This window comes from Heterocephalus glaber, unplaced genomic scaffold, assembly GCF_053883595.1.
Source record: "Heterocephalus glaber isolate CG9 unplaced genomic scaffold, H.glaber_assembly_v1.0 deba00001532, whole genome shotgun sequence".
Lineage (NCBI taxonomy): Eukaryota > Metazoa > Chordata > Mammalia > Rodentia > Bathyergidae > Heterocephalus > Heterocephalus glaber.
The window spans coordinates 3,379,677-3,393,843 of record NW_028258330.1 but is presented as its reverse complement, the minus strand read 5'-3'; the positions used below and the strand labels follow the sequence as shown (position 1 = coordinate 3,393,843).

The 14,167-nt window shown below is 39.0% G+C and overlaps 1 protein-coding gene across 16 annotated transcripts in view; it reads right to left on the bottom strand.

Moving 5' to 3' along the window:
- Positions 1–14,167, bottom strand: part of Ralgapa2 (Ral GTPase activating protein catalytic subunit alpha 2) — a 364,983-nt gene that overhangs the window by 218,352 nt on the left and 132,464 nt on the right. For all 16 annotated transcript variants that reach the window (XR_015442045.1, XR_015442048.1, XR_015442046.1 and 13 more), the window contains 3 exons: positions 8,478–8,671; positions 7,535–7,633; positions 7,146–7,301 (listed from right to left, as the gene is read on the bottom strand). Coding sequence is in view for 8 of the 16 variants with exons in the window: in XM_087189021.1 (XP_087045147.1) it covers positions 7,146–7,301; positions 7,535–7,633; positions 8,478–8,671 (449 nt within the window). In the remaining 8 variants the exon portion in view is untranslated. The remainder of the gene's footprint in view (positions 1–7,145; positions 7,302–7,534; positions 7,634–8,477; positions 8,672–14,167) is intronic.

Sequence of the window (14,167 nt, the reverse complement as noted above, 5' to 3'; positions counted from 1 at the left end):
ACTTCCACACGTACCTACACTAACCTGGAACTACTCCAGTCATTGTTGCTTGCATATGGCCTGTGGAGTCCTCTATCTTAGAGGACTGCTTTTTGTCTTATTTACATCCTATGTGTCCTTGAAGGTCTTGCTAAATCCTACCTCCTCCATGAGATGCTTTCAAATCAACCTAGCTAGAAGGGGATTCACCAGAATTCAATTTTCATAATGCATGTACCACTTTTTTGTTCTTTGCACAAGATGGAAGACCTTATAGATATTCAGTCATGTGTGTCATACACTTGAACTCTTACTAGGTCTTTACCAAGCTGGGTAAAAATATTCAACATAGAAAGATTATTGAACCTTGGGCCTTACTTAGCAAAGAGTGATGTGGCCCGAACAGTATAATGCCTAAAAGTAAACCCAAGGACCCAAGGATGCCTAAGGGCTTTAGAGGTTCTCTAGTCCAACTCTTTTCCTACCAATGTGGTCAGTGAGTGACAAAGCTGAGTCTAGTGTTCCACACTTAAAATTCTCAGTATGAGGCTTCCATCCATAAAGGTCACATACTGAACACATTTTGAGGTCATATTATATCCTGAAGCCTTGAACAATACATTCTAAATATCTTAAGAATACGACTCAGAGGTATTTCTTTTTTCCTGGGCTGTTCTAGCCCATAGTGTTTTAGCAAGTTCTTTCAAAATGAAGCTTTTACAAAGTTAACCTTCTAAAGGCCCTCTGCTAATTCACAAAAATTGTTACTTAGAGAGTATCCATTAAACTTCTAAAATGATAAATATGTACTTTATACTGCTAGGACTGAATTAAAAGCTCATGAATTAAGACCTTGGTACAAAATCACAGTACAAAATGAACACTTTAGAGACAGGTATTAAAATTATTTCCCTGGATATGAGATGAACGAAGTCCTCAATCTGTCATCTTAATGCTTTTTCTGAATATTCATGTGTGTTTAGCCTCTAATATATTTAAGGCTTAAATATATTAGAAATTTATATGTATCTAACATACATGGTTCTAGTTGTAAGTATAAATTTTCAACAAAGGACAGCTCTTTGTAAGGGAAGAGGTGATGCAATGATTGCACATCCCTGCATGATCTGGGCTGTCGGGGTTATTAAGAGAGTTGGGGACAGGCAATTTTCGAGGATCACCCTGCACCTTGCTCTCCTGGCTCACAGCAAGTATTACGCTCACTGAGGGACCCCATGGGATCTTTTTACAAACGATTGTTTATTATTATATTATTCCATCATATGCCTCACGAGGGGAGTTGTAACATCCATTAAGAAAATCATGAACTATTCTGACTTCTAGGATATTGTGCTATATATATGGTGCTTAAAATTATGTTTTTGTTAAAATATGGAGTTAAGTAAAAGTAAAATGTTGCTAAAGCAAGTTAAATATTCTTGGCTACAAAGTAAGTTACCAAAATTGAGAAAAAATAACTGAGTTAAACTAATGCACAGAGACAGATTGATGTGGGTCACGCATTGCCACCCCACACCTTGTAGAGTGCTCACGGCTAAGCCAGGTCTTGATTGTGACAGGAGATCCACTCTGGAGATAACATGGGAAGGGATTTATAGTAGCACTGCATGGCTTATAGGATTTCAGGAAGTGCTAAGAGAACCAGGCATGACTTTCCGAAGCTAAGGAAGAGGTGGTGAGCGGAAACACCCAGCCACAGCAGAAGGCTATGGCAGAGAGCCTGCCACTGACTCAGTGGTTGGTAACACGGGTGGCTGAGCAGAATCTTGGCAGCAGGAGGACCAGCTTCTGTGTGCTGCTGCTCCTCCTCATATCTACATTCAGGTGCCATGCTGGTGGCCCATACTCGGTCCCAATTCAGGTGTAAGGAATATGGGCTATGCAGGGCTCAGACTTCTTAGTGTTTCCTTGTGTGAATAAGAGTGAGGCAGTGGCCTGGACATACAAGAGAGGGCCATGATCACCCACAAGCAGACCTGGGCAAAAGAACCCTTACTTATGTCTAACTTAGTACAAGGGCTGCCTAATTCTCCCTGGATCCTGAAATTCTACTATGTCTTTAAGTTTTTATTCAAATCGTTATGTTTAAAAGTAAGACAACAGATGCATAAGGAAAAAACTTAATATTTTCAGATATCAGAAAACAAAATCCATGAGGTTACAGGAGCTGCAGCTTCTGCTTTGGTGTGAGCACCAGGCTCATGCTTACAAAGGGCTACTGTGTCTGAACTCCAGGCAGAGCACATTTTCCCCCGTTCCAGCTGTCAAACAATCCTCTAGGTGGGAACTGTAATTATCCTCATTTTACAAGAAGGGAACCCAGGCACAGGGACCTGAAAACACTCAGCTAAGAAGTGAAAGACCGTGCTCAGGCTGACAGGAGGCCCATGCTCTTAGCAGTTACACCACATTGAGGTTCTCTCCGTTATACTCAGTCACAAGGTGATATTGTGATGCTTAAATCTGTAGCTAGAGGGTCACCTCAGGGCAGGCAACACATGCTTCTCCACCTGAGAGCAAACTCATGCTTTTTCAGTGCATTACAAAACGTGATAATGCAACATTATAGATGAAAATGACAATGATCCATATTTCCTGAAATTTCTATTTGGAAATTTGGAAAAATAATTTTGCATTAATGTAAGCTTTGCATTTAAGAGAATTTAACTTTGATGTGCAACAAATTATATTAAGACATTAAATCTGTAAGTCATTGTTAAAAAATAGCTTATTTTAAGAAAAGAAAACTTTCCAGTCTTTGATATATGTTCCTAAAAATATGAAAATAAAAATCCTTTCCACAACTGTCCTCTTCCATTTCACACATATTGATCTTTCCATATGTCTTAAATAATCATGAAATTAATAGGAACTGTTTTTAATAAATCCAAATCATACCTCCTTTCATGTCAAAATATTTTGGGGACAACTGAGGTGAAAAAGCTGCTTACACATTAGGAAAAACTAAGAACAACCCAGAACAGCTTTAGAAGAGAAAGAGAAAGAGAGTTGAGAAGGTTTCTAGGGAAGGCGTCTGCAGGGGGAGTGCAATGAAGAGAGGGCTCCATGGCAGGACTGAGGCCAGAGCCCAGGTGAGCCAAAGTCACAGGAGGCAGAAAGGGAAGGACTGTTTGCAAACAAGTGAGCTGAGAACCAAAGGAAGAGACTTACCCAGGGAGCGAGCTAGGTCTGCATGCGAGTTCTGACAGCCTTGTGGGTGTGTAGCACCAGGGAAAAGGTCTGCATATTTTTTGAAAATGGGAGATGATACTTATCTAACTGAGCTATAGAGAAGAATCAATGGACAACAGCACACAGTGCCCTGTACAGTTTGGCACTGAAGATGCTGGGGAAAGGGACCGCTCCACCTGCCCCTGCTCTCTAGGCACAGAGCAGCTGAGCGGACGAGGCCAACAGGAAGACCCTTGTGGGCAGACAGGCAGGGCAGTCCTGTAAGTCACCCAGAATCTGCTTCACAGCTCATAGATATTTTGAAAGTGTTTATGATCCTATTTTATAAACCAGTAATGGTAAATTTTTAAATAATCCATTAAGGGGGAAAAAAGCCACTTCAAAGCATGTTTTCCTTCATACTAATAAACCACAAACCCATAATACATTTATATTGTGAGAAATACCACTTGATAAGGTCATTATGTTACTTATTAAATGATTAAGTTGTTAGGAGAGCTAAAACTGGTAAAAATTACACAAAAAACAGTTGTTTGGGAATGTTCCACAATTTGAAGATTGGATATTGTTACAGGTGTTATTTTGGGAGTGGAAATGATTAACTTTGTTACATAATGAATTTGCTATTATATGAGATGAAGCCATGACTTTATGGGATTGAGTCACAGAACAACCTGTGAGACATCTACTTTTAAACTTAAAAGTCTTCAATTACTACAAGCACTACTAGGTTGGAGGGATTGTTAACATCATAGAGCTTATTTATTATTCAACACGTTATGGGTCACTACTGACACCATTTCAACTCTCTCAGATCTAGGAAATTTTGAAAGACCACCAGGCCACTCATGCCATAAAGTCCAAGAGTCCTGGGTCCTGCGGCCCTTTTAAATCACAGGGCTGTCAGGCAGTCAAGTGTGCCACCCAGAGGCAACAGGAGGAAACAACCTTGGATTTTATTTGTAAGACAACACTGGTTAAATGTTGGTTTTTAAAATATTATCTGTTGTTATTTCTCTTATTTGAAAAATACACGAAGCTCTTTATATGATTCTCTCTGCAAAAGGAAATTTGTTTAGTGCCAGGATACATGTAAGCGTGGCTCTTTTGAGAACTCTCACAAAATGGAAACAAGCCCTGCGAAGGCACCAGCTACAGGTGTAGTTTGTCTATTAAAAAATTGAATTTAACTGTATTCTCTACAGTAAATGCTTTCTTTTCTTTTTATAATGAATATAGCATGTGTTTCCAGAAGTACATATAAGTTCTAAAACAACCGCCAGGATCTACTTAGACATGTAGACCAAAGTTAAACTAATTAACTAGACATTTCTTAAATGAGAAAAGTTTCTTTCATTAGAAGATCTTCCATGAAATTTTCTTCTGGCAAAAGAATAAAGTTTATTTAGAGTAATTCTGCTTGGCAGACAGTCAGCTTTTAAAATATATACCAATAATTGTTAAAATTAAAGGAGTCGATTCTATTAAGCCCACATAAAATATAGGCTTCCAGTGGCCTAAACAATAGATTGATTAGGCCATAAACAAAGATTTATGATAGCCCCATTTTGTCTCAAGAGTCTGGAATCTGGGATTACTGTGAACACTGGGTTGTCTTTCAAGATTTACATATTTTACAACAAACTACAAAAGATCACTAAGTCTTCACTTAACTGAAAACATGACACTTGTTAAATGTGAAAAAGATTTTAAGTATAGTTTGACAATTCCTTTTTCTAATCACAAATTTTTTAAAAATAATCCATAAAATCAGTTTTGGGTTCTTAAATACTATAATACACTCATTTCAACTCATTTTACTGTTTCATTTTCACACCCGCTTACCTCAAATAGAAAGATATTTCTATCATACATATTTATGTAACTTTCTAGAAAACTCACTCTAAGAAATATTATTAAAATTTGCTTTTACTAATGAGAAGATCCTATAGTTGATTATTATTTTCAATTTCCCCCCTGCAAAACCTTAGCAAACACTGCTTTAAAGTGGAGCACTAAGTAAACCTTTCCCCTGGGTAAGTGCATCATTATCTGTGAAGTTCACTCTTTCCTATTTATGCTACTTAATCTTCTGCACACCTGAGTTACATCATCCTGGAAGAGATGCTTTCATCTGTAGGGATGGTTGTACAATAGTTCAGCAGGGAGTAGGAATAATTCTGCCTCATGTCCCTAATTCTATGATCGCTGAGGAAGTCAATGAGGTTCTAGAGCTATATCCAGTCACTGGACAGTGTTCTCTATGCACTGCTAAATTCAGGGTGAGCACAGCAGAGCCGACTCCCTGAGACAGCATGACTAGGACTCAGATAAAAGCTGAAAGATTAAAACTCAAAGGATGTATCAGGGAACATACCAAAAAACTTTCACATAGAGCCCAAGGGGAAGGGAAGATTTAAGTACATTCAGAAGAAACTAAAAAGCTAATTAGAAAAATGAGCTCTTACATGCATTCTAGGGGCATTAAAATATCTGTCTGCATTCTACATCCAAAGGAAGAAATACAGAAAAACAGCTAATAATCAGTTAATAAATGATTCAAGTTCATTGATAAGTACAGGCAATTTAATTGGTAAATCCTGAAACTGTCCCATTACCTCCAGTAAAGAAGGTCTATTGATAAAATGAAATGGCCTAAAATTTATTATATCTTTTCTCTTCCCATCTCCAATGCTACCACCTTAGTTCTTACCATTTTAAAAATCTATATTAGATTAACCACCTCCTAATTAATCTGTCTCCAGGCCCAAATCCCTGCTGTATCCACTACCACCATGAGTTTCAAATCCAACCTCTCCATGAGTCCAGAATGATCTCTGTGAAACCAAACATATCATTGCCTGTTTGATGTCCCATGCTGAGTCAGCAGTCCCTGTCTGTATCCCTCCCCTCACACATGCCAGGGGACAACCCAAGGGAGTAAAACCAGGGGCTGCCACATCCTACCCCCAAATCAGGCATGGACAGGCCATAGGCTTCCTGAAACAGCTAGTGATGTGGTGCCACAAAATCATAAACTGTTAACATTACTACATGATTTTTAGTGATGCTTTTCATGATTCAATCGTACAATTCCAGCATGGACTAGGTAGGCAACGACTGTGCCTCCTGTCCTCAAACACAGTCACTGGAATCAAAACTCATGTGAAGCAGAGGTTACATGCACTTGTGAGATCTGACAAGTAAAACACAGTGATTATCTGTGACAGTATTTCAACTTACCTACACATGCATGCCTGTGAAGACAGGCATTTATTGTTATGAAGCAGACATGCAAGCTTTCTTATTTAATTATTAAAACTGAGGTTGGGTTATTTCGTAAAATAATTTTTAAAATATAAAGGAAGTTTTGTTACTAATATGCATCACCTATACTGCATGTTTTATATGTAGCCCAAGACAATTTCTCTCCACTCAAGCCCAGGTAAACCAAAAGGTTGGATGCCTACAGTCTACAAAGAGGGGGCCATGGTAGAAGGCCTTGATCCTCTCTCGTCCTACTTAACCAAAACTTAACTTCAATTTCTTTGGAAGATATTAAAATAATCCCTCATCAAGAAATGTCAAGAGCATCATTTTATTTGTAAATTCACAGCTACTAAAACAATTTCCATTTTTAAATGTCCAGAAACATATTCTTCAAACAATAACAAAGAGTGGTTGACATAATGTCTTGAAGTTGGCAATATCACTTAGGCAGCATAATAATTTCAAATTTAGTTGGCACAATGTGAAGTCAGTGCGAGGAAAAAGTAGAGATGTAGTAAGACCTGATTTGCAGTTCTGAAAGGGCACTGTGGTTGCTGTATGTAAAAGAGCTGAAACTACTGAGACATGAAACATTTCTGAATATTTTCCCAAACCGTGACACCTGCAGAGTGGGGTGTGCAGTTTCTTACCAGCAGGCATTACAATAAGGAGTCATGGAGTACCTGGTCCTCACTGGTTAATCCCAGGTGCATCGCGAGGTAGAAGTGCACCAGGAAGTCGGAATTTGGCAGGACATCCTGGCGTCTGGTCATCATGGCGCAGATCAGCCTGTAGGCTTGCAGTTTGCCTTCCTTATACTTATTTGGCAGTGTTGTCGCCTGCCGAGGAGATGATGTTTCCAAATTAAATCAAGTCCAGATGCAGAGCATTTTGACATTTCATTTATTTCTCAGCTTTCCAGAAGAGTTGTTTATGAAGATGTGGCATACAGTGGCTATACTATGACCAGCCTGTCTTCACAACATGCAGTTTTGGGCAATTACCTTTTTAAAACTCAATTTCATAAAGGAAGAGGAAATTGCAATAAAGGAATAAACACATATCCACTTGCCTTAAATAACCATGATGCAAACATTCTGAGTGGTGGGATCAAAATAGGAGGAGACGGAGAGGACTGGTTATCCAGGCTTACAGCTAGATTATCCCGGATCTAAGTCACAGAGAGCAGAACTTCAGGGAAGGGGACATTCCGCTTATCTCAAGGGTATTTCAATATTATCTTCCACAGCCAATTAAGTTTCTACAACTTGAGTGAAAAATCTATAATATTTACACAAGCTTTTCTTTTATTGTGAGTTCACCTGTCCTTCTGAATTCTGTCTGGCTTCCTGTATGGATTTATATTTAAATGTAAACCTAGGCCATTATTTTTCCTTGAATATTACTGCCTAGAGGCACTAGGTCCTAAACCCCAAATGAGAAGGAATGATTTAATAAGTTATACTGTGCAAATATGAATCACGTTTCTGAAAAGATTTTAAAACACAGGGAATGTGCTTGCTTCGGTAGCACATATATTAAAACATAGGGAAAATGTATGTTTAGTACAAAAACCAAAACCAAAATGAAATTTCATCTATTCCATGATTCTACCTTTGTAAAAATATCTTTATCCACAAAAATAGTATTAAATATTAGTTATTTTTATGGGATGGTGACGTAAATTTTTTCTTTGTATTTTGCAAACTTTGTACAATAAAACATGTATCACTTTTAAAATTTTTTCAGTATGTTTGTGGTACATACTTATTACCAGTATTACCTTAATTGAGAATAACTTAAAACTACTTAATACCTTATTTTAGTATCCTATACTAATATACTACTTTTATACAAAATGAAATATTAAAATATTCAAACTATAAATATCATGATTTGCTCTTTGATAAACAAATGTACTTTGTCTAAATGCCTGATCTGTTCTCTAGAATATGTTCCATAGTTAATTGCAACCCAGTTTTTACATGAAATGATGGATAAATAAAAGGAAATACCTTGGCTAGTTTGTACCAGAGCTCATAGAGATACCCAAACACTTTGGCATGGATCTTGGGCGACTGGATGTTATTCACATCTCCAAGGATCCCCAAGATTCTTCTCCATAACACAGCAGCAGAATCTGGGTGCCAGCCGGTGAGGTTCCCTCCGGCAATGATACTACAGTCATCCACCAGGCACTCACTGTTGTCTGAGGAGAGAGAAATGTGTGTTAAGCCTGGAAATACAATCTTGATTTCCTTCCCACAGCTTTTGTCTTTAATAAAATTTAATCATGCTCAACACGTATGTCTTTAGTTGTTAAGATTTAAAAATGTGAAATGGCTAGGGGTACCAGAAGGATTGAAAAGCAGGTGGATGAAGAAAGCTCAAATTATTTTGATTCTTCAAATTCAAAGAGCAATAATCTAGGGCTTAAGTGATGGTGTCCATAAAGGATATGTCAAGCTGTGGAGTGGATGAGACCCTGAGCAGTATGATGCATGCAATCAGTGGCCAGGGACATTTGTACGCTGATTTCTACAGCTGTTAGCACAGACTTATGCCTCTGTTCCGAAGTGTTTCACCTAACTCCAGGTATCCCATTCCCCAGGTATGGTTTCCTCATCTTATATCCCTGTGCACACAGAGGGGCATCTGTCTGTCCTCACTCCCTTCTCAATCTCAGCCAGGCCAACAATAGGCAGATCTAAATGCTAGCCATATCCTCACACCTCCACATGCCATCTTTGGCCTGGATATGTTATCTCCATTCCAGATCCTTTCCCCAAAGACCTCTATGGCTCTATTTGCTCAAGACTGAATGGGAGCTTCATCCACAGTAGGCCTGGCTCTGGTGAGATCCACTATGTTCTTGTAGAACCTACAGATAATTACTTTGGGCCAATTTTCTGGAACTCAAATTCTAGGGAAAAGACCCCTTCCTGTTCAGAATATGTACCTCTTCTCCTTCCCTTGATTTCAAGGCAACGTCTCTGTACTTAGCTGTGCATTGGGGACTCTGGACCAGCTACCCCACACTGACTTTCTCCGACTTCTGGAGCGAGGGCAGCAGCTAGGGTGGTAGAGCTCTTGCTCAGTTTCTAGCTTTCTGTTTCCTTGGTCAAACTTGCTTGGCTATTTTTATTAGACCATTGTTTGGTTTTCTTCTATTTTTGCTTATTTACTTTCTAGTATATTTGTGTATCCTCTTAGTTTTACTAGTCTCTTTAAAATTAACTTCCATGTTATTCTTTCCCCTAATTTTTTTAATAGAGCACATAGGTCAAAATTTTTCTCTTCTAATATATGCATCTCGGGTCATATTTTTCCCACAAAACATTTATTTTCCTTTTGCTATATTTTGTCATTCTTCTTAGTTCATTTCATCAAATTCACTGAATGTTTGTAGTTATAAATCATGGACATTCGTTGAAACAGATGATCAAACTGGTCAATTTTCAAAAATAGTCTATGTGCGGGCTGGGCATGGTGGTGCACGCCTGTAATCCCAGCACTTGGGAGGCAGAGGCAGGAGGATCACCACAAGTTTGAGGCCAGCCTGGGCAACAAAGTGAGTTCAGGGCCAGCCTGAACACAAAGCAAGACCTTGTCTCAAAAAAAAAAAAAGTCTGTGTGCTTTTAAAATCATATATATTTTTTAGTTGCTAAGTTCAAAGATCTATCTATCTATCTATCTTGGATATCTCCACTCAGCGGAGATTAATTGTATTGTGTAAGGTTTCTCTAATCCTACTCACATCTATTTCTGCTTAAATCATTAAATAATGACACTTGATATGAAAATCTCCTATGATGATGGTTCTCTATCAATAATGCCTTACAGGGCCGGGGATTTAGCTCAGTGGTTTCGCTACCTGCCTTGAAAGCGCAAGGTCCTGAGTTCAATCCCCAGTATCCAAAAAAAAAACCAAAAAAGGCCTTACAATTCTGTCAAATTTTGCTTCAGTATCTGCAGGCTATGAAGTTCACAGGAATTCAGAGTAACTACTATTGCTAACAATTCCTGTTTTAAAGTTTATACGAGTAGCTGACACAGCTACAGCTAAACTAAGCCAGGGGTCTTTTTTCCTTTTTTTTTTTTTTTTTTTTTTTGAAGTTTATGTTTATTGTATTTGCTTTAGGCTTTATGTTTAAATCAGCTTTGCTTTGCTTTGGAGCCTTTGAAGGGAATTTAGTGAATTATGTCCCACTTCTATCAGTACCCCTCTCTCTGTTGTCTCACACTACTTGGTTGCTACTAACATAATTATTCTCAATTTATTCTATCCCTCATCCCACATCTCCACAAGTAAGGATGACTGATTTCCAGGTATTCACCAATCCCCACTAAGTACCATCTTGATTGCATCTGTCGTTGGTATTTTTAGGGCCTCATCAAAGACAATCCAGCAAGTCTCTGGGTCTGAGGAACCCAAGGAGAGGGAGGACAAGAGCAACTGGGAGCCAGAGGAATGGCTGCCTGGAGCACATTGTGTCAACAATGGAAAGATGCTAGGATGCAGGGACACAGGATTTAGTGAGGATAGCACAGAGTGTTACAGGAGGGCGTTCCAGGGAGGCTGTTCCTTCTAAGAAGAAAACACACCAAAGCTCCCGCTACTGCATCCCCAGAAGAGGGACACATGCAAACTGGGAGCCCAGCAGGCTTCCATGCCTGAAGGGCCAGTGGTGCAGAGGGCAGGAGACTACTGGGGCCTTCTGCATTCTTTGACCGACTCCTAAAGCCTCAGCCTCCTCCCTGAAAGTTTCTTCTGCACATTAAGTGCAGCTCCCCCAAACATCTGTCCAGGAGGTGTTGGAGCTTTGAGGAATGCTTATGAGCAAAGATGAGCCTCCAAGTGGAAAAGGAGCACAATATGGTATTCATTCTTCCCATAAAGAATGCCACACTGTCTTTAATCTCTTAGAAGGGAAAAATGGAAAGGAGAGTAGGTGACTTAGGGTTCTGTTTCATCGCCTACCCCAACCTGGACAAAGCAGCCATCCAGGATTGACAGTCACCCAGCATTTCACTCACACCACAGCTCTGCTGGAGTAACAGCTCTCCACAAGTGTGGGCCAGGTATCTCATGGCCATATTTGTCTACTACCTGCAACTAACAGATCCCACATAGAAAGAAACTGGTTTCAATACGACTATGCATTCAAAAAAATTCTTGCTTCAATAATAAAAATCCTAGGCAACATGATGATTATCAAAATATTCTCAGTTCTTTAGAAGTTCCTGAAATGACTGTATGCGCTTCTTCAACATTATTGTGAAAAAGATTTTAATGAGTTGAAATGTTTTTGCCCGAAAGCACTCTGATGGTGGCAGAAGTAACAGAACAGCTGCTGACATTTTACATGTAGATGGCTCCTCAGTGACAGAGCACTTAATTAAAAGTGGAGATCTGAGAGATTCAGAAAATTTCATGATTGCCACTAAAATACCAAAATTTAATTTTTTTTTCATAAGCAAGCTAGAGTGCTAGGCTAGTATCTCTTGGTTCATTATAACATGTTATGGAGGCATTTATGTTTTTTTTAATATTTAAAGTAGGAACGCTTATAAACCAAATCATCATCTTTCGCCAAACACACATTTAACAACAGGAATAGAAAGTTTAGGAATGTCCAAATACAGAAAAGATTTTAGCTACGAATTAAGTCTTGGTCACTGGAAAAATAGGTGCTTATGATCAAGTGGTGATTTCCTATGGCTACAACAGTATGTAAGCTTGGAGTGTTGAAGAAATGTAACCTGTGTTTTTGACAATGAATTTCTCTTTTGACTTGAAAAGTACACAAAAGTCAAACTCAGAGGCTCTACCTGAACCCCTTTCTTCCAGGGCCAGAAGAACCAGGGCTGGACTTCTGCTGGTCATCACTACAGTCTGATCTCCACAGCCTCATCCCTGTCACTTTGAAGAATTTAAGAAAGTGAGTTAACAAAGCCATTACAGCCAGTACTGTTATTTTCCTTTATATAAAACCTGGTAAAAATACCATCAGTGTGTGATGATGTTGCTGATAAATTGTTTCTACAGAAACAATTCTAGTGGCAGCTAAGAGAATGTAACTCAGATGCACAACTAAAGCTATAAGCAGAGGTAAGAGGATTTCTATAAACAATGTGTGGGTACAAGGGTGTGATAAATACACTAAATGAAAGATTTTCAAACAGCCTTACATATTTATTCACCTTAAAGATTAAACTGTAATTGTAACCTGCAGCTCAATGCCTATTTGCTCATGGATCCAAGTTATTCATGGAATGGTTCTCTCCTACAAGGTGCTTTGCTAGGAGCCATGATCCATCTGTGAGCACACTGATAGCCTCCTCCTCTGAGTGCATTTCCCGGGGTGGGGGGGGGGGGGCTGGGCTTCCCAAGGACACCAGGATGCATAGTAACATCCCTTACCAACCTTGCCTTAAAACTCATCACTGAGCTGATTAGAACCTGCAGAACCAAGAGCACCAAAGCTGGTTTTTCCCCGCTGGGGTTTTACTAAGCCATGGAATTCTTAGAGTTTCTTGGATTTTGCTGAGGTTGAATTATTGACACTTTCTTTGTGGTTGGTTTTGTTTGGTTATTGTTTTCTTCTCAAGAAAATACCACCTACCCCCAAGATCATAGACTTTTTAAAGAAGATATCTTCTTCCAACGTTTTTAAACGTTTCTTTTCATATTTAACAATTTTATTCCACTAGAATTGACTGAATGTGTGAGGTAGGGATTCTATTTAGTTTCCTCCATATGGCTAAACACTAGTTCCACAGGGATTTGTTAAATAGAACATTCTTTCCTTGCCAGATCTGGAAAGCCATTTCTATCATATCCACACCTGTGGTCACATTGTGTGTGACCATTAAGATAAATGTCTTGTCTTCTGTTCTCCTTGTAATCTCTTAAGACAATAGTGGCTATGACCTATACTCATCTTTTACTTCAAATAGCCTTTAAATCAGTATTTCTGGATCATAAGGTTAGCTTATTTGCTAAATATGGGATGAGGTCAGTGGTAATACTGATTCATTGCTGTAGGTCATAAATATTCCTCACTCCCAAATCACTACCTCAACAGAACTTAGTTCATGTATGCATGATCTATGTTTCCTTATCTGCAGTACTCTTAATGGTCTAGCATTGAGCTGATTGGGGATGAACTACCCTTTTTAGGGCTAGCAAATTCTTAAGGATAGCAACACCTTCCAGGAAGCGTGATTTTTATATGTAAACTAGCTAGTCATCCCACACACCCACCACCTATGTCCTTTATCTAGCTCTAATATACATCAAGTCAACATAGTCCCACATTATCACCCCAGACCCAGGTACAGGAGAACTAGGGACACCCAGCCCCTGTGCTGAAGCCCACTGAAATTACCTCCACCAACAACCCTAAATGGGCTGATCCTACCTTGCCTCGCTCTTCCTGCGACAATAAAGCTTGTTGGCCACATTTTGTTCCCTCTGCCTAGTGTTGGACATAGGTGATTCCCCATGTGTCCTGCTTCCAGAGACCTGTGAGTCTAAACTTTCTTCTTCATGACTTTCGTGTCTGAAATCCTTAACATATCTGATTAAAACAAATCCCAGCAGCATTTAAAACAATGCACAATAAACTTAACTATTATTTTCAGCAAACATGACATGATTTAAATAAGCAAACTAATATAAAAGTAGACTGTTAGCTAGCT